This window comes from Anser anser, assembly GCF_964211835.1.
Source record: "Anser anser genome assembly, contig: HAP1_SCAFFOLD_718, whole genome shotgun sequence".
In the NCBI taxonomy this organism is placed as follows: domain Eukaryota; kingdom Metazoa; phylum Chordata; class Aves; order Anseriformes; family Anatidae; genus Anser; species Anser anser.
This window is the reverse complement of record NW_028154126.1, coordinates 1-19240: the sequence shown is the minus strand read 5'-3', so window position 1 is coordinate 19240 and position 19240 is coordinate 1. Positions and strand designations below refer to the sequence as shown.

General features: G+C 50.8%; 2 protein-coding genes across 3 annotated transcripts; one reads left to right on the top strand and one right to left on the bottom strand.

Moving 5' to 3' along the window:
• Window positions 1-117: 117 nt before the first annotated feature.
• On the bottom strand, window positions 118-6559 carry LOC310890764 (uncharacterized protein). The gene is made up of 5 exons (XM_083853098.1): window positions 5911-6559; window positions 4041-4273; window positions 3777-3864; window positions 1448-2364; window positions 118-200 (listed from the first exon to the last, which is right to left on the bottom strand). The coding sequence occupies exons 4-5, from the start codon at window positions 1912-1914 to the stop codon at window positions 173-175; spliced, it is 495 nt and encodes a 164-aa protein (XP_083709224.1). The 5' UTR covers window positions 1915-2364; window positions 3777-3864; window positions 4041-4273; window positions 5911-6559; the 3' UTR covers window positions 118-172.
• A 799-nt stretch (window positions 6560-7358) lies between these two features.
• LOC310890763 (uncharacterized protein) lies at window positions 7359-12551 on the top strand. Of its 2 annotated transcripts, none has more exons than XM_083853096.1 (3): window positions 7359-9173; window positions 10421-10503; window positions 11656-12551. In XM_083853096.1, the coding sequence occupies exons 1-2, from the start codon at window positions 8707-8709 to the stop codon at window positions 10446-10448; spliced, it is 495 nt and encodes a 164-aa protein (XP_083709222.1). In that variant the 5' UTR covers window positions 7359-8706; the 3' UTR covers window positions 10449-10503; window positions 11656-12551. The 2 variants fall into 2 exon arrangements, with proteins under 2 accessions (XP_083709222.1, XP_083709223.1); XM_083853097.1 differs by having other exon boundaries at window positions 10656-12551.
• The last annotated feature ends 6689 nt before the right edge of the window (window positions 12552-19240 follow it).

The window sequence follows — 19240 nt, the reverse complement described above, 5'->3', positions numbered from 1 at the left end:
AACAACAAAGCTGCGTCTCCTTATTTCTAAATGAAGTTAAAAGATAACTTATGCTCTAAGTCATGCAATACATAAAACTAATATCTAGTATTAAGACATAATTAGTAATAATCTTACTCGCTACATTTGTAGCAATTCTCTCCATCCAGCTCTTCAGGTTTCACAAATAGTTCTAGAGCTCTGGTAACAGATGAAACCGCCTAGAGGAGCGAGAGAGAAGAGCGTAAAGTCACTGTAAATTCAAAATTCCAGAGATGCACTAGGAGTTTATAAGAGAATCTGACTAATACATACGTAAGCGATCTACTGGTAAGGTATTTAGGGTTAGGGGTTTAAGGTCTCAATTTTTGTTTGTTTTTAAGGTTAGGGGCTCCAGGGTTAGGGCCTTGAGAGTCTTAATTTTTTGGGTTAGGGTTTAGAGGGTCTTAATTTTTAGGGTTAGGGGTTTTAGGCGTAGGTCTTCAGGGCTTTAGTGTGGTAAATTTTATTGGGTTAGGGCTGAAAGGGTTTTTAGGGTTAGGGTTTCTAGAGTTTTTTGGGGTGGGGGTTAGGGTTAGATGCGTGGGTGCCGTAGGGTTAGGGGTTAGGCCTAATATTAGGGCGGAAGGCCAAATTAAGAGGGTGGGAGACCCCCAAAATTGAAGGGTTGAAGCCCCAAGTTAGGGGAAGGAACCTCAAAGTTGTGGGGTCCCCCAAAATTGGGCAGAAGAACTATTAATATTGGGGGAAACCCGAAAAAAGGAGGGTGGGGGACTCTAAAATTGGGGGGGACCCCCAAAAGTGGTCAGGTCCCCCCAAATTAGGGGAGGAACCCCCAAGATTGGGTGGGTGAACCCCCAAATTGGGGGGAAGAACACTTAAAATGGAAGCGTGAAATTCCAGAATTGAATGTGGACCCCCCAAGAACTGGGGAGGAATCCCCAAAATTCGGGGGGACCCTCAAAATTGGGGTTAAAGCCCCAGATGTCGGGGAGTGAAGCCCCAAATTAAGGGATGGAACCTCAAAAATGTGGTGAGAACCCCAACATTGGGGGAAAGAACCTTAATATTAGGGTGGCAGGCCTAAAAAAGATGGTGGGGGACCCCAAAATTGTGGGGGGATTGGAAGGGGGGGGGGAATCCCCAAAATGGAGGGGGAACCCCAAAACTGGGGGGGCGAAGCACCAAATTAGGGAAAGGAACCGAAAATTGTGGGGAAGAACCCTGAAATGGAGAGGTGAAAACCCGAAATTGAGGGGAAAACCCCAAAACGGCGGGAAAACCTCCATAAACACAAAATGGAACGGGGAATGTAACAGAGCAAAAAACGTGGCGTCCTACGGCAAACTGCGAGGCTCAATTTTCCGGGGAGTGCTGGGAAATGTAGTTCTTGGGAACTGGGTTTCCGGGAGGCCATGTTGCCTTCCCAGAGCATGTCGGGAGGTGCAGTTCTCGAGAAGCCGCTTACCGGGCAGCCATATTGGGAGTCCGGGGAATGCCGGGAGATGTAGTCTTCCGGCACTGGGCTTCCGGGAGGCCATATTGGTTTCCCAGAGCATGCCGGGGTATGTAGTACTCGAGGGCACTGGGCTTCCGGGAGGCCATGTTGTTTTCCCAGAGCATGCCGGGAGATGTAGTTTTCCGGCACTGGACTTCCGGGAGGCCATATTGTTTTCCCAGAGCATGCCGGGAGATGTAGTTCTCGGACACTGAGCTTCCGGGAGGCCATGTTTTTTTCCTAGAACATGCTGGGAGATGTAGTCTTCCGGCACTGGACTTCCGGGAGGCCATATTGGTTTCCCAGAGCATGCCGGGATATGTAGTTTTCCGGCACTGGACTTCCGGGAGGCCATATTGTTTTCCCAGGGCATGCCGGGAGATGTAGTACTCGGGGGCACTGGGCTTCCGGGAAGCCATGTTGTTTTCCCAGAGCATGCCGGGAGATGTAGTTTTCCGGCACTGGACTTCCGGGAGGCCATATTGTTTTCCCAGAGCATGCCGGGAGATGTAGTCTTCCGGCACTGGGCGTTTTTTGCTAATAATAATTTTTGTACTAATAACATAGGCTCAGGCAAGGATCTCAGTGAGGTAGCATTTTTATTCACGAGTGCAATGGCAGGTGTCCCACAAGCCACGTACTAGTTTATACAGTTTAACACAGTTTATATAAATTTTTTTTTTCCCTCTCGGTGACCAGGACCCTCCCCAGTTTCCCAATTGACCGGGTAATCCAGGTTCACAATCTATCTGGTTCTTCACAGAAAATACACAGCTGCTGGCCTGTTACAAGTCAATTTTCTTTTTTTCTTGACTGTTTTCCTCTTTGAGGTGGTAATGTTTCTTACACCGTGATTTCCACCCAATTGCTCTAAGGATTCTGGTTGTCTGCATTTTACAAGGTTGTCTGTGAAGCTTTCTTATCACTGCACGCATATCTCAGTACCACCTTCCTTCCCTCTAAACGATGTAACTCTGTGCAAAAACATTTTTATTCCCACAACCTTGATCCCCTTACCCTAAAATCCTTATTCCCTTTAACCCTAACAACTCTAACCACAACCCTAACCCTTCATATCAACCCCCCAACGCTAATGACACTGACTAATGATCCAAACCCCAAACTGCCCCTAACCCCAGGCAACTGACAAAGAAACTGACACATAGCTGAAAACTACAAAAAAGGCAAAACCCTGGATACACACCCCAAATCACAAACACGTGACCAAAATGCTACAGAAAAGCCCCAGACGCAGGCCCCAAGCACTACAGCTAGGCCCCAGAAGCTCAAGACACATCCCAAAGCCAAAATGCAAGCCCCAAACGCTACAGAAAAGCCCCCAAACACCAGACGCAGGCTGCAGAAGTCTACAAGCAGGCCCCAACCACACCCGGATGCAGACCCCAACTGTCCACAAGCAGCTCCCAACCCCCCCCCATGAACTGGACCCCACCCCACCCAGATGCAGGCCCCAGCCCCAGCCCCCACGCCCCAGACTCTGGCCCCAAAGGTGTACAACCAGCTCCCAAATGTCCCCCTCAAAGGGAGGCTCCAAAGCCCGCCAGAAGACCCTAGAGTGTACAAGCAGCTCCCAACCCCCCCAGCACAGGCCCCAACCCCCCCCAGACACAGGCCCCAAAGGTGTCCAAGCAACTCCCCACCCTCCCCAGAGGCACACCCCAAAGGTGTACAAACAGCCCCAACCCCCCAAGACCCAGACCCCTACAGTGTACAAGCAGCTCCCACCCCCCCCCGCAAGGCAGGCCCTAACAGTGTACAAGCAGCTCCCACCCCCCCCCCAGACGCAGGCCCCACCAAAGGTGTACAAGCAGGCCCCTACAGTATACAAGCAGCTCACAACCACCCCCCCCAGAGGCAGGCCCCAACCCCCTCCAGATGCAAGCCCCAAAGGTGTACAAGCAGCTCCCAACCCCCTCCAGATGCAGATCCCTACATTGTACAAGCAGCTCCCAACACCTGCCCCCAAACGCAAGCCCATACTGTGTACAAGCAGCTCCCAACCCCCACAGATACAGATCCCTACATTGTAGGAGCAGCTTCCAACCCCCCCAGATGCAGGCCCTGACCCCCCCCCAGCCACAGTCCCCAAAGGTGTACAAGCAACTCCCAACCCCCCCCCCCAGATGCAAGCCCCAAAGGTGTACAAGCAGCTCCACACCCCCCCAAGTCACTGGCCCCAAAAGCCTAAATATATGCCAAGAAAGTATTAATGCAAGTGCCAAATGCTACAGACAGGCCCAAAAGCACAGGCCCCAGATGCTCGAGGCCGAGATGTAACTTGGCTTTCTGAATTACTGGAAAGCGGCTTTCATTCTCAGCGAGGTGTGCGCAGGCTAGACAGGATGGGGCTTCAGGCACCTCTTCACCTGTGGAAAAACACTGCCATCAGGCACTGCCATGCCAGACAAGCTTTTTCTGTTAAAACACCCTTCTCAGATGCCCTGTGGCATTCTAGTGACCTGCTTAGCTCCGATTCTAAAGACTAACGTCACAGCCCACCTTGCCTGTGGCACCTGATGAACAGAAGAGAAAGCAACCATACCGTTTGGAAACCGTCACTGCACGTGCTGCTCCTTGATGCTCTGTAACCTCTTCTCAAATCCTCAGCCACTTCTGTGTAGAGCCTGCCATGACACCTGAAAAGCAAAATGGATACCCTTCGCAGTCACCTTGCGCAACTTGGCCATTCCGCTCCAACCCCACTCACGACCAGCCTGCCCTTCTCGTGCTGCTCTTCAGAGTGCAGCTTGGCCCCTCTGAGTCTGTGCAAGGCACCTGCGAAAGAAAAAGAAAAGCATAGGCCGCGGCAGCATCCAAAGCCACAGCACAGCTAGGACAGGTACTCTCATCTGCTCCCTTACTCTGCCAACTCACCTGCCCTCGAGGCAGATGCTTCCATCTGCTCTCTTAAGCTCTTATATTTTAACATTGTATGTGGTTTGGTTTTTTAAGTTAAACAAGTTTAATTTAGAAAGTTATACATGTATAACTAAATTTGCTAAATGTTATGTTTAAATATGCCATGTATAACTAATTTGCTCTAAGGATTCTGGTTGTCTGCATTTTACAAGGTTGTCTGTGAAGCTTTCTTATCACTGCAAGCATATCTCAGTACCACCTTCCTTCCCTCTAAACGATGTAACTCTGTGCAAAAACATTTTTATTCCCACAACCTTGATCCCCTTACCCTAAAATCCTTATTCCCTTTAACCCTAACAACTCTAACCACAACCCTAACCCTTCATATCAACCCCCCAACGCTAATGACACTGACTAATGATCCAAACCCCAAACTGCCCCTAACCCCAGGCAACTGACAAAGAAACTGACACATAGCTGAAAACTACAAAAAAGGCAAAACCCTGGATACACACCCCAAATCACAAACACGTGACCAAAATGCTACAGAAAAGCCCCAGACGCAGGCCCCAAGCACTACAGCTAGGCCCCAGAAGCTCAAGACACATCCCAAAGCCAAAATGCAAGCCCCAAACGCTACAGAAAAGCCCCCAAACACCAGACGCAGGCTGCAGAAGTCTACAAGCAGGCCCCAACCACACCCGGATGCAGACCCCAACTGTCCACAAGCAGCTCCCAACCCCCCCCCATGAACTGGACCCCACCCCACCCAGATGCAGGCCCCAGCCCCAGCCCCCACGCCCCAGACTCTGGCCCCAAAGGTGTACAACCAGCTCCCAAATGTCCCCCTCAAAGGGAGGCTCCAAAGCCCGCCAGAAGACCCTAGAGTGTACAAGCAGCTCCCAACCCCCCCAGCACAGGCCCCAACCCCCCCCAGACACAGGCCCCAAAGGTGTCCAAGCAACTCCCCACCCTCCCCAGAGGCACACCCCAAAGGTGTACAAACAGCCCCAACCCCCCAAGACCCAGACCCCTACAGTGTACAAGCAGCTCCCACCCCCCCCCGCAAGGCAGGCCCTAACAGTGTACAAGCAGCTCCCACCCCCCCCCCAGACGCAGGCCCCACCAAAGGTGTACAAGCAGGCCCCTACAGTATACAAGCAGCTCACAACCACCCCCCCCAGAGGCAGGCCCCAACCCCCTCCAGATGCAAGCCCCAAAGGTGTACAAGCAGCTCCCAACCCCCTCCAGATGCAGATCCCTACATTGTACAAGCAGCTCCCAACACCTGCCCCCAAACGCAAGCCCATACTGTGTACAAGCAGCTCCCAACCCCCACAGATACAGATCCCTACATTGTAGGAGCAGCTTCCAACCCCCCCAGATGCAGGCCCTGACCCCCCCCCCAGCCACAGTCCCCAAAGGTGTACAAGCAACTCCCAACCCCCCCCCCCCAGATGCAAGCCCCAAAGGTGTACAAGCAGCTCCACACCCCCCCAAGTCACTGGCCCCAAAAGCCTAAATATATGCCAAGAAAGTATTAATGCAAGTGCCAAATGCTACAGACAGGCCCAAAAGCACAGGCCCCAGATGCTCGAGGCCGAGATGTAACTTGGCTTTCTGAATTACTGGAAAGCGGCTTTCATTCTCAGCGAGGTGTGCGCAGGCTAGACAGGATGGGGCTTCAGGCACCTCTTCACCTGTGGAAACACACTGCCATCAGGCACTGCCATGCCAGACAAGCTTTTTCTGTTAAAACACCCTTCTCAGATGCCCTGTGGCATTCTAGCGACCTGCTTAGCTCCGATTCTAAAGACTAACGTCACAGCCCACCTTGCCTGTGGCACCTGATGAACAGAAGAGAAAGCAACCATACCGTTTGGAAACCGTCACTGCATGTGCTGCTCCTTGATGCTCTGTAACCTCTTCTCAAATCCTCAGCCACTTCTGTGTAGAGCCTGCCATGACACCTGAAAAGCAAAATGGATACCCTTCGCAGTCACCTTGCGCAACTTGGCCATTCCGCTCCAACCCCACTCACGACCAGCCTGCCCTTCTCGTGCTGCTCTTCAGAGTGCAGCTTGGCCCCTCTGAGTCTGTGCAAGGCACCTGCGAAAGAAAAAGAAAAGCATAGGCCGCGGCAGCATCCAAAGCCACAGCACAGCTAGGACAGGTACTCTCATCTGCTCCCTTACTCTGCCAACTCACCTGCCCTCGAGGCAGATGCTTCCATCTGCTCTCTTAAGCTCTTATATTTTAACATTGTATGTGGTTTGGTTTTTTAAGTTAAACAAGTTTAATTTAGAAAGTTATACATGTACTTAAACATCATGAATTATATTTACAAAACATCCTACCTTTATATCCAAAGTGATATCAAGAAATGCCTCATATGTATCCGAAACTGCTTTGCAATTCAAGCACTTCAGTGGAAGCAAAATATAAATGCTTAACAATACGTGGAGGAGACTAACTGTCCAAATTCAAGTTGTCGATAGATACTACTTTAGACAAGCTGCAGACTGCTTTACTACCGACAAAAGACACAGATCAGTTCTAAGGACAGGAATATTTTTAAAAGTACCTCTTGATCTTAGAAATCCTCCAAATATTTGATGAATGATGGTGGTAGCTTGAGAAGATCTGTCCAATCTGGAAATAAATTATAATCAGACCTCAGAAGATTTAAGGCACACAGTTAACTCTTCAAAGAGTTTTATGAAAACCGGATGACGTAGACTTTCAGTTTTGATAGTAAATAAAGGACTACAAGGTGCTAGAGAACGTATAAAAGTGAATTTGGGGGCAGGTGTTGGGAGCTGCTTGTACAATGTAGGGATCTGCATCTGGAGGGGGTTGGGAGCTGCTTGTACACCTTTGGGGCTTGCATCTGGAGGGGGTTGGGGCCTGCCTCTGGGGGGGGTGGTTGTGAGCTGCTTGTATACTGTAGGGGCCTGCTTGTACACCTTTGGTGGGGCCTGCGTCTGGGGGGGGGGTGGGAGCTGCTTGTACACTGTTAGGGCCTGCCTTGCGGGGGGGGGTGGGAGCTGCTTGTACACTGTAGGGGTCTGGGTCTTGGGGGGTTGGGGCTGTTTGTACACCTTTGGGGTGTGCCTCTGGGGAGGGTGGGGAGTTGCTTGGACACCTTTGGGGCCTGTGTCTGGGGGGGGTTGGGGCCTGTGCTGGGGGGGTTGGGAGCTGCTTGTACACTCTAGGGTCTTCTGGCGGGCTTTGGAGCCTCCCTTTGAGGGGGACATTTGGGAGCTGGTTGTACACCTTTGGGGCCAGAGTCTGGGGCGTGGGGGCTGGGGCTGGGGCCTGCATCTGGGTGGGGTGGGGTCCAGTTCATGGGGGGGGGTTGGGAGCTGCTTGTGGACAGTTGGGGTCTGCATCCGGGTGTGGTTGGGGCCTGCTTGTAGACTTCTGCAGCCTGCGTCTGGTGTTTGGGGGCTTTTCTGTAGCGTTTGGGGCTTGCATTTTGGCTTTGGGATGTGTCTTGAGCTTCTGGGGCCTAGCTGTAGTGCTTGGGGCCTGCGTCTGGGGCTTTTCTGTAGCATTTTGGTCACGTGTTTGTGATTTGGGGTGTGTATCCAGGGTTTTGCCTTTTTTGTAGTTTTCAGCTATGTGTCAGTTTCTTTGTCAGTTGCCTGGGGTTAGGGGCAGTTTGGGGTTTGGATCATTAGTCAGTGTCATTAGCGTTGGGGGGTTGATATGAAGGGTTAGGGTTGTGGTTAGAGTTGTTAGGGTTAAAGGGAATAAGGATTTTAGGGTAAGGGGATCAAGGTTGTGGGAATAAAAATGTTTTTGCACAGAGTTACATCGTTTAGAGGGAAGGAAGGTGGTACTGAGATATGCGTGCAGTGATAAGAAAGCTTCACAGACAACCTTGTAAAATGCAGACAACCAGAATCCTTAGAGCAATTGGGTGGAAATCACGGTGTAAGAAACATTACCACCTCAAAGAGGAAAACAGTCAAGAAAAAAAGAAAATTGACTTGTAACAGGCCAGCAGCTGTGTATTTTCTGTGAAGAACCAGATAGATTGTGAACCTGGATTACCCGGTCAATTGGGAAACTGGGGAGGGTCCTGGTCACCGAGAGGGAAAAAAAAAATTTATATAAACTGTGTTAAACTGTATAAACTAGTACGTGGCTTGTGGGACACCTGCCATTGCACTCGTGAATAAAAATGCTACCTCACTGAGATCCTTGCCTGAGCCTATGTTATTAGTACAAAAATTATTATTAGCAAAAAACGCCCAGTGCCGGAAGACTACATCTCCCGGCATGCTCTGGGAAAACAATATGGCCTCCCGGAAGTCCAGTGCCGGAAAACTACATCTCCCGGCATGCTCTGGGAAAACAACATGGCTTCCCGGAAGCCCAGTGCCCCCGAGTACTACATCTCCCGGCATGCCCTGGGAAAACAATATGGCCTCCCGGAAGTCCAGTGCCGGAAAACTACATATCCCGGCATGCTCTGGGAAACCAATATGGCCTCCCGGAAGTCCAGTGCCGGAAGACTACATCTCCCAGCATGTTCTAGGAAAAAAACATGGCCTCCCGGAAGCTCAGTGTCCGAGAACTACATCTCCCGGCATGCTCTGGGAAAACAATATGGCCTCCCGGAAGTCCAGTGCCGGAAAACTACATCTCCCGGCATGCTCTGGGAAAACAACATGGCCTCCCGGAAGCCCAGTGCCCTCGAGTACTACATACCCCGGCATGCTCTGGGAAACCAATATGGCCTCCCGGAAGCCCAGTGCCGGAAGACTACATCTCCCGGCATTCCCCGGACTCCCAATATGGCTGCCCGGTAAGCGGCTTCTCGAGAACTGCACCTCCCGACATGCTCTGGGAAGGCAACACGGCCTCCCGGAAACCCAGTTCCCAAGAACTACATTTCCCAGCACTCCCCGGAAAATTGAGCCTCGCAGTTTGCCGTAGGACGCCACGTTTTTTGCTCTGTTACATTTCCCGTTCCATTTTGTGTTTATGGAGGTTTTCCCGCCGTTTTGGGGTTTTCCCCTCAATTTCGGGTTTTCACCTCTCCATTTCAGGGTTCTTCCCCACAATTTTCGGTTCCTTTCCCTAATTTGGTGCTTCGCCCCCCCAGTTTTGGGGTTCCCCCTCCATTTTGGGGATTCCCCCCCCCCTTCCAATCCCCCCACAATTTTGGGGTCCCCCACCATCTTTTTTAGGCCTGCCACCCTAATATTAAGGTTCTTTCCCCCAATGTTGGGGTTCTCACCACATTTTTGAGGTTCCATCCCTTAATTTGGGGCTTCACTCCCCGACATCTGGGGCTTTAACCCCAATTTTGAGGGTCCCCCCGAATTTTGGGGATTCCTCCCCAGTTCTTGGGGGGTCCACATTCAATTCTGGAATTTCACGCTTCCATTTTAAGTGTTCTTCCCCCCAATTTGGGGGTTCACCCACCCAATCTTGGGGGTTCCTCCCCTAATTTGGGGGGACCTGACCACTTTTGGGGGTCCCCCCCAATTTTAGAGTCCCCCACCCTCCTTTTTTCGGGTTTCCCCCAATATTAATAGTTCTTCTGCCCAATTTTGGGGGACCCCACAACTTTGAGGTTCCTTCCCCTAACTTGGGGCTTCAACCCTTCAATTTTGGGGGTCTCCCACCCTCTTAATTTGGCCTTCCGCCCTAATATTAGGCCTAACCCCTAACCCTACGGCACCCACGCATCTAACCCTAACCCCCACCCCAAAAAACTCTAGAAACCCTAACCCTAAAAACCCTTTCAGCCCTAACCCAATAAAATTTACCACACTAAAGCCCTGAAGACCTACGCCTAAAACCCCTAACCCTAAAAATTAAGACCCTCTAAACCCTAACCCAAAAAATTAAGACTCTCAAGGCCCTAACCCTGGAGCCCCTAACCTTAAAAACAAACAAAAATTGAGACCTTAAACCCCTAACCCTAAATACCTTACCAGTAGATCGCTTACGTATGTATTAGTCAGATTCTCTTATAAACTCCTAGTGCATCTCTGGAATTTTGAATTTACAGTGACTTTACGCTCTTCTCTCTCGCTCCTCTAGGCGGTTTCATCTGTTACCAGAGCTCTAGAACTATTTGTGAAACCTGAAGAGCTGGATGGAGAGAATTGCTACAAATGTAGCGAGTAAGATTATTACTAATTATGTCTTAATACTAGATATTAGTTTTATGTATTGCATGACTTAGAGCATAAGTTATCTTTTAACTTCATTTAGAAATAAGGAGACGCAGCTTTGTTGTTGTTGTTGTTGTTGTTGTTGTTGCTTCATTTTGTAGTAGTGGTGAGCTGAAGCAAGGAGCTATGGAGAATGATTTGGAGTGGAAGGCAGCAGCAGGTTCCTGTGAGTTGAGAATGTGAGCTGGCTCTGTGGTAATTAATGTTAGCAGCCTGTGCTGGCTCACTAAGCAGCGTCTTGCACAGCTCTTGAACTGTGTCCTTACGTGGAGCTGTCTCCTTATGCGGAGACTATTTACAGGGGTTCCACAGAAGGACAAAGTCCAATCCACTTTCTAACCACCACCAAGCTCTTATATTTTAACATTGTATGTGGTTTGGTTTTTTAAGTTAAACAAGTTTAATTTAGAAAGTTATACATGTACTTAAACATCATGAATTATATTTACAAAACATCCTACCTTTATATCCAAAGTGATATCAAGAAATGCCTCATACGTATCCGAAACTGCTTTGCAATTCAAGCACTTCAGTGGAAGCAAAATATAAATGCTTAACAATACGTGGAGGAGACTAACTGTCCAAATTCAAGTTGTCGATAGATACTACTTTAGACAAACTGCAGACTGCTTTACTACCGACAAAAGACACAGATCAGTTCTAAGGACAGGAATATTTTTTAAAGTACCTCTTGATCTTAGAAATCCTCCAAATATTTGATGAATGATGGTGGTAGCTTGAGAAGATCTGTCCAATCTGGAAATAAATTATAATCAGACCTCAGAAGATTTAAGGCACACAGTTAACTCTTCAAAGAGTTTTATGAAAACCAAGGATGACGTAGACTTTCAGTTTTGATAGTAAATAAAGGACTACAAGGTGCTAGAGAACGTATAAAAGTGAATTTGTTTATGCTGACTTGGTGCTTCCATTCAAGCACGCTTCCTGCATAGCATCGACAGTATAGCGCAAGAACTCGTGTGCGTCTTCTTGACTGCCAAAATGGAAATGTTGTCCTATTCCTAAATAAGAAGATGATAGTATTTACCTCATTTAAAAATGAAATAATTCTCGTATTTCTAAAATCTCTCTTCTTTACAGTGTTAAAACCATTTATACACATCAAATAATTATTTGAAGATTACAAGATACTGAAAAAGAAACACATCTGAAGCCACTTACGACTGAGGTTATTGATAACACGCGTAGGCTCGATGGCATCAACAGTGCAACGCAGGGCCTGGTTAATGTGAGTCTCCATCGTGCACATCATGCAAAAATCTTGTTCACGACCTGAAGAGTGAAAGAAGAAAGCATCCCAGTCTAGCGAAACAGACATAACTACAAACAAACATATAAGTAACATTTAAACTATAGATAAGTCTCCTTGTCCCAACAGTCTCGTAACATTTCATTTCACACAACTTTATAGAATAAAAATATCCATTAAGCTTGTGTTCAAGTGCATTTTGTGATGAGAAATCTAAAAGACTACTGCAAAGTCACGTTTGTGAAGGCTGACAGGAATGTGAACTCCACAGGCTGCAAAATATATGAGGAAAGAATATTTGACATTGATGATACAGCATTAAGAGAATGTGGGTTATTTTCAGCACAGTGCTGTCAGTTGAGCTTCATGATACAGAGCTACGAGTCCTTTGGGAGAAAGGAAAAACTAAAGTAATGTATGTAATAGTACTTCTGCCCTCCTTTTTTCAACAGGATTCTTAACTGAAACAATTTCTATATACAGGAAGAAAACAGTTAAATTTCTAGGTATCGATACAAAGATACCAGCCTAAAAAGCATACACGTTTAGTACAACATTTAGTTTATAGTACAACATTTTATTTAGAACAAAATCAGTCTAGATTTTAATACAGTCCCACAAAAAAATCTAGTCATGTTCATAACAGCTCATATTGCTTTCTAGGTTTTGTTTTTGTTTGCTTCTGTTTTTTTTAATTGGTTCAACAACGAACAGACCATTTATTGTAGTGCATTATGGAACCTAGGCTGTGAGGACTAAAGACCTATGATGCCAACATCCTAAATTTTATTGCCTTTCTAGCAGCAGGAAGCCCAAATAGCCCAAATGCCAAATGTTCATTAAATGCATTCCTGTCCAATGCACTTCATTATTCCCATGAAGCAAGAAAAGATCCTTTTAAAAAAACAAACAAAAAACACACATGGTGCATTAAACGCACTCCATATGCTATTCTGAGCCCACTGCTAATAAAATGCTCAAAGCCAGCTTCCACAGGTAAAATCAGGCAAGTAACTTTGTCTCACAGAATCACTGCTGTTCTTCACCTTCAGAGCTATCCAACAGATTTAAAATACTGTTAGAAAGTACTCACATGACTGGCTGTGCTCAAGAGAAAGCATGTAATTGGCAAGTGGGGGGTGTAGGTCAAACACTGTAGAGTAGCATTAAGAAAACGTGTGTTGCCAAGATTGTACAGGCCAACTCCAACACTTTGTGTTTCTTGCCAATCCATACATATCGTCTCCGGTGGAAAAAGAATCCTTTGTGGCGGAGCAATTCCATCATTAACAACTGCAAGAAAGTTATATTTAAAAAGAGATTTTGTTTGTTTGTTTCTAAGAAAGGCATTAGGTATATATAGGTATAGTAAATATATAAAGTATATATAGGTATAGTAAAAATACTATTCTGCGGGAGCACCTAGAGGAACTAGCTACAATCCAAAACAGAAAAACTTATTGCAGACAGCTTTAATACCGCCAAAAACAAATTGGCTGGTCAACACAACGTTTTGGGAAAAAAAGTTTAGTCAACCATTTTAATTTTTCTAAGGCAAGGCTAACTGCCATCCTGTTTTTAGTATCTAACGCCAAGTTCCTCTCCATCTATAATCTTTAACCTGATTACCTCAACTACTGCTTTTTTCCTTATTATAACTTAAACCACAAACTTAGACTTGAAATTATATGGTAATAAATGCAAGGACAATGTAAAAACAAATAACTAGGAATGACGGTACCCCTACAAATATCAGATCTTTTCCTGAGCAATGTTAGCATTCAAAAACCTGTGAATAATGGAAGCTGTGAATAGCAACAATAAAACGCTTTTCTTTGCAAAACAGTCCCCAGTGGTGCCAGCGCACCCTCTGGAGTCACTGCACTGCATTCCCAGTGGTGCCAGTGCCCTCTCTGCACTCACTGCAGTGAATCCCCAGCGGTGACAGTGCACTCTCTGGATTCACTGCACTGCATCCCCAGTGGTGCCAGTGCACTCTCTGGACTCACTGCACTGCATCACCAGTGGTGCCAGTGCACTCTCTGGACTCACTGCAGTGCATCCCCAGTGGTGCCAGTGCACTCTCTGGACTCACTGCAGTGCATCCCCAGTGGTGCCAGTGCACTCTGTGGACTCTCTGTACTGCATCCCCAGTGGTGCCAGTGCACTCTCTGGACTCACTGCACTGCATCCCCAGTGGTGCCAGTGCACTCTGTGGACTCACTGCACTGCATCACCAGTGGTGCCAGTGCACTCTCTGGACTCACTGCAGTGCATCCCCAGTGGTGCCAGTGCACTCTGTGGACTCACTGCACTGCATCCCCAGTGGTGCCAGCGCACTCTCTGGACTCACTGCACTGCATCCCCATGGTGCCAGTGCACTCTGTGGACTCACTGCACTACATACCCAAGGTGCCAGTTCACTCTCTGGACTCACTGCACTGCATCCCCAGAGGTGCCAGCGCACTCTCTGGACTCACTGCCCTGCATCCCCATGGTGCCAGTGCACTCTCTGGACTCACTGCACTACATACCCAAGGTGCCAGTTCACTCTCTGGACTCACTGCACTGCATCCCCAGTGGTGCCAGTGCACTCTCTGGACTCACTGCTCTACATACCCAAGGTGCCAGTTCACTCTCTGGACTCACTGCCCTGCATCCCCAGTGGTGCCAGTGCACTCTCTGGACTCACTGCCCTGCATCCCGAGTGGTGCCAGTGCACTCTCTGGACTCACTGCAGTGCATCCCCAGTGGTACCAGTGCACTCTCTGGACTCACTGCACTGCATCCGCAGTGGTGCCAGTGCACTCTCTGGACTCACTGCACTGCATCCCCAGTGGTGCCAGTGCACTCTCTGGACTCACTGCACTGCATCCCCAGTGGTGCCAGTGCACTCTCTGGACTCACTGCAGTGCATCCCCAGTGGTACCAGTGCACTCTCTGGACTCACTGCACTGCATCCCCAGTGGTGCCAGTGCACTCTCTGGACTCACTGCAATGCATCCAAAGTGGTGCCAGTGCACTCTCTGGACTCACTGCACTGCATCCCCAGTGGTGCCAGCGAACTCTCTGGACTCACTGCACTGCATCCCCAGTGGTGCCAGCGCACTCTCTGGAGTCACTGCACTGCATCCCCAGTGGTGCCAGTGCACTCTCTGGACTCACTGCAGTGCATCCCCAGTGGTGCCAGTGCACTCTACGGGCTCACTGCACTGCATCCCCAGTGGTGCCAGTGCACTCTCTGGACTCACTGCTCTGCTCCAGCCGTACCAGCCGCTCCAGCCTCGGCAGACGCTCCAGCCTCGGCAGCCCCTCCAGCCGCTCCAGCCGCGGCAGCCGCTCCAGCCGCTCCAGCCGCCGCAGCCGCTCCAGCCGCGGCAGCCGCTCCTGCCGCGGTAGCCGCGGCAGCCGCTCCATCCGCGGCAGCCGCTCCAGCCGCTCCAGCCGCGGCAGCCGCTAACGCGGCTGGAGAGGCTACCGCGGCTGGAGCGGCTGGAGCGGCTGGAGCAGTTGCCGCTGCTGGAGCGGCTGGAGCGGCTGCCGCGGCTGGAGCGGCTGGAGCGGCTACCGCGGCAGGAGCGGCTGCCTCGGTTGCCGCGTCTGGAGCGGCTGCCGCGGCTGGAGCGTCTGGAGCGGCTGCCGCGGCTGGAGCGTCTGGAGCGGCTGCCGCGGCTGGTGCGGCTGGAGCAGAGCAGTGAGTCCAGAGAGTGCACTGGCACTCCTCGGAATGCACTGCAGTGAGTCCAGAGAGTGCACTGGCACCACTGGGGATGCAGTGCAGTGAGTCCAGAGAGTGCACTGGCACCACTGGGGATGCCGTGCAGTGAGTCCAGAGAGTGCACTGGCACCACTGGGGATGCAGTGCAGTGAGTCCATAGACTCCATAGTGGTGCCACTTCCCTCTCTAGAGTCACTGCACTGCATACCCAGTGCTGCCAGTGCACTCTGTGGACTCACTGCACTGCATCCCCAGTGGTGCCAGTGCACTCTCTGGACTCACTGCACTGCATCCCCAAGGTGCCAGTGCAATTTCTGGACTCACTGCACTGCATCCCCATGGTGCCAGTGCACTCTCTGGACTCACTGCACTGCATCCCCAAGGTGCCAGAGCACTCTCTGGACTCACTGCACTGCATCCCCAATGGTGCCAGTGCACTTTCTGGACTCACTGCAGTGCATCCCCAGTGGAGAGCCGTCCACTGGTGATGCAGACACAGGAGTGGGAGCGGCTGCCGCGGCTGGAGCGGCTGTCGCGGCTGGAGCGGCTAACGGGGCTGGGGATGCTACCGCGGCTGGAGCGGCTGGAGCGGCTGGAGCAGTTGCCGCGGCTGGAGCGGCTGGAGCGGATGGAGCGGCTGGAGCGGCTGCCGCGGCTACCGCGGCAGGAGCGACTGCCGCATCTGGAGCGGCTGCAGCGGCTGCCGCGTCTGGAGCGGCTGGAGCGGCTGCCGCGGCTGGAGCGGCTGGAGGGGCTGCCGAGGCTGGAGCGGCTGCCGACGCTGGAGCGGCTGGTGCGGCTGGAGCAGAGCAGTGAGTCCAGAGAGTGCACTGGCACCTTGGCGATGCAGTGCAGTGACTCCAGAGAGTGCGCTGGCACCACTGGGGATGCAGTGCAGTGAGTCCAGACAGTTCGCTGGCACCTCTGGGGATGCAGGGCAGTGAGTAGAGAGAGTGCACTGGCACCACTGGGGACGCACTGCAGTGAGTCCAGAGAGTGCACTGGCACTCCTCGGAATGCACTGCATTGAGTCCAGAGAGTGCACAGGCACCACTGGGGATGCAGTGCAGTGAGTCCAGAGAGTGCGCTGGCGCCACTGGTGATGCAGCGCAGTGAGTCCAGAGAGTGCACTGGCACCACTGGGGATGCACTGCATTGAGTCCAGAGACTGCACTGGCACCACTGGGGATGCTGTGCAGTGAGTCCAGAGAGTGCACTGGCACCATTGGGGATGCAGTGCAGTGAGTCCAGACAGTGCACTGGCAACACTAGGGATGCATTGCATTGAGTCCAGAGAGTGCACTGGCACCACTGGCGATGCACTGCAGTGAGTCCAGAGAGTGCACTGGCACCACTGGGGATGCAGTGCAATGAATCCAGAGAGTGCACTGGCACCACTGGGGATGCAGTGCAGTGGGTCCAGTGAGGGCTCTGTCACCACTGGGGATGCAGTGCAGTGAATCCAGAGAGTGCACTGGCACCACTGGGCATGCAGTGCAGTGAGCCCAGAGAGTGCACTGGCACCACTGGGGATGCAGTGCAGTGAATCCAGAGAGTGCACTGGCACCACTGGGGATGCAGGGCAGTGAGTCCAGAGAGTGCACTGGCACCACTGGGGATGCACTGCAGTGAGTCCAGAGAGTGCACTGGCACCACTGGGGATGCACTGCAGTGAGTCCAGAGATTGCACTGGCACGAATGGGTATGCACTGCAGTGAGTCCAGAGAGTGCACTGGCACCAATGGGGATGCAGTGCAGTGAGTCCAGAGAGTGCTCTGGCACCACTGGGGATGCACTGCAGTGACTCCAGAGAGTGCACTGGCACCACTGCGGATGCAGTGCAGTGAATCCAGAGAGTGCACTGGCACCACTGAGGATGCACTGCAGTGAGTCCAGAGAGTGCACTGGCACCACTGGGGATGCACTGCAGTGAGTCCAGAGAGTCCACTGGCACCACTGGGGATGCACTGCAGTAACTCCAGAGAGTGCACTGGCACCACTGTGGATGCAGTGCAGTGAATCCAGAGAGTGCACTGGCACCACTGCGGATGCAGTGCAGTGAGTCCAGAGAGTGCACTGGCACCACTGGGGATGCAGTGCAGTGAGTCCAGAGAGTGCCCTGGCAGCAGTGGGGATGCAGTGCAGTGAGTCCAGAGAGTGCACTGGCACCACTCTGGATGCAGTGCAGTGAGTCCAGAGAGTGCACTGGCACCACAGGGGATGCACTGCAGTGAGTCCAGAGAGTGCACTGGCACCACTGGGGATGCAGTGCAGTGACTCCAGAGAGTGCACTGGCACCACTGGGGATGCACTGCAGTGACTCCAGAGAGTGCACTGGCACCACTGGGGATGCAGTGCAGTGAGTCCAGAGAGTGCACTGGCACCACTGGGGATGCAGTGCAGTGAGTCCAGAGAGTGCACTGGCACCTCTGCGGATGCAGTGCAGTGAGTCCAGAGAGTGCACTGGCACCACTGGGGATGCAGTGCAGTGAGTCCAGAGAGAGCACTGGCACCACTGGGGATGCAGTGCAGTGAGTCCAGAGAGTGCACTGGCACCACTGAGGATGCACTGCAGTGAGTCCATAGAGTGCACTGGCACCACTCGGAATGCACTGCAGTGAGTCCAGAGAGTGCACTGGCACCACTGGGGATGCACTGCAGTGACTCCAGAGAGTACACTGGCACCACTGGGGATGCAGTGCAGTGAGTCCATAGAGTGCACTGGCACCACTGGGGATGTACCCCGGTGAGTCCAGAGATTGCACTGGCACCACTGGGCATGCACTGCAGTGACTCCAGAGACTGCACTGGCACCACTGGGGATGCAGTGCAGTGAGTCCAGAGAGTGCACTGGCACCACTGGGGATGCAGTGCAGTGAGTCCAGAGAGTGCACTGGCACCACTGGGGATGCAGTGCAGTGAGTCCAGAGAGTGCACTGGCACCACTGGGGATGCAGTGCAGTGAGTCCAGAGAGTGCACTGGCACCACTGGGGATGCAGCGCAGTGACTTCAGAGAGTGCACTGGCACCACTGGGGATGCACTGCAGTGAGTCCAGAGAGTGCAGTGGCACCACTGGGGATGCAGTGCAGTGACTCCAGAGAAGAAAAGAAGAAGAAGAAGAAGAAGGAAAGAAGAAGAAGAAAAAGAAGAAGAAGAAGAAGAAGAAGAAGAAGCAGAAGAAGAGAACACGCCGATGAAATTGAAGGAGATTTTTAGGAATATGAAGAATTTGAAGAATTTAAAGGAAAAGAAGAAAAGAAGAAGAAGACGTAGAAGAAGAAGAAGAAGTAGAAGAAGCAGAAGCAGAAGAAGAAGAAGAAGAAGAAGAAGAAGAGTACAGGCCGATGAAAGTGAAGGAGATTTTTAAGAATACGAAGAACTTGAAGAATTTAAAGGAAAAGGAGCAGAGAAGAAGAAGAAGAAGAAGAAGAAGAAGAAGAAGAAGGAGAAGAAGGAGAAGAAGAAGAAGAAGAAGAAGAAGAAGAAGAAGAAGAAGAAGAAGAAGAAGAAGAAGAAGAAGAAGATGAAGAAGAAGAAGAAGAAGAGTAGTGGTAGTAGTAGTAGTAGTAGTAGTACAGGCCGATGAAATTGAAGGAGATTTTTAGGAATATGAAGAATTTGAAGAATTTAAAGGAAAAGAAGAAAAGAAGAAGAAGAAGAAGAAGGAAAGAAGAAGAAGAAGAAGAAGAAGAAGAA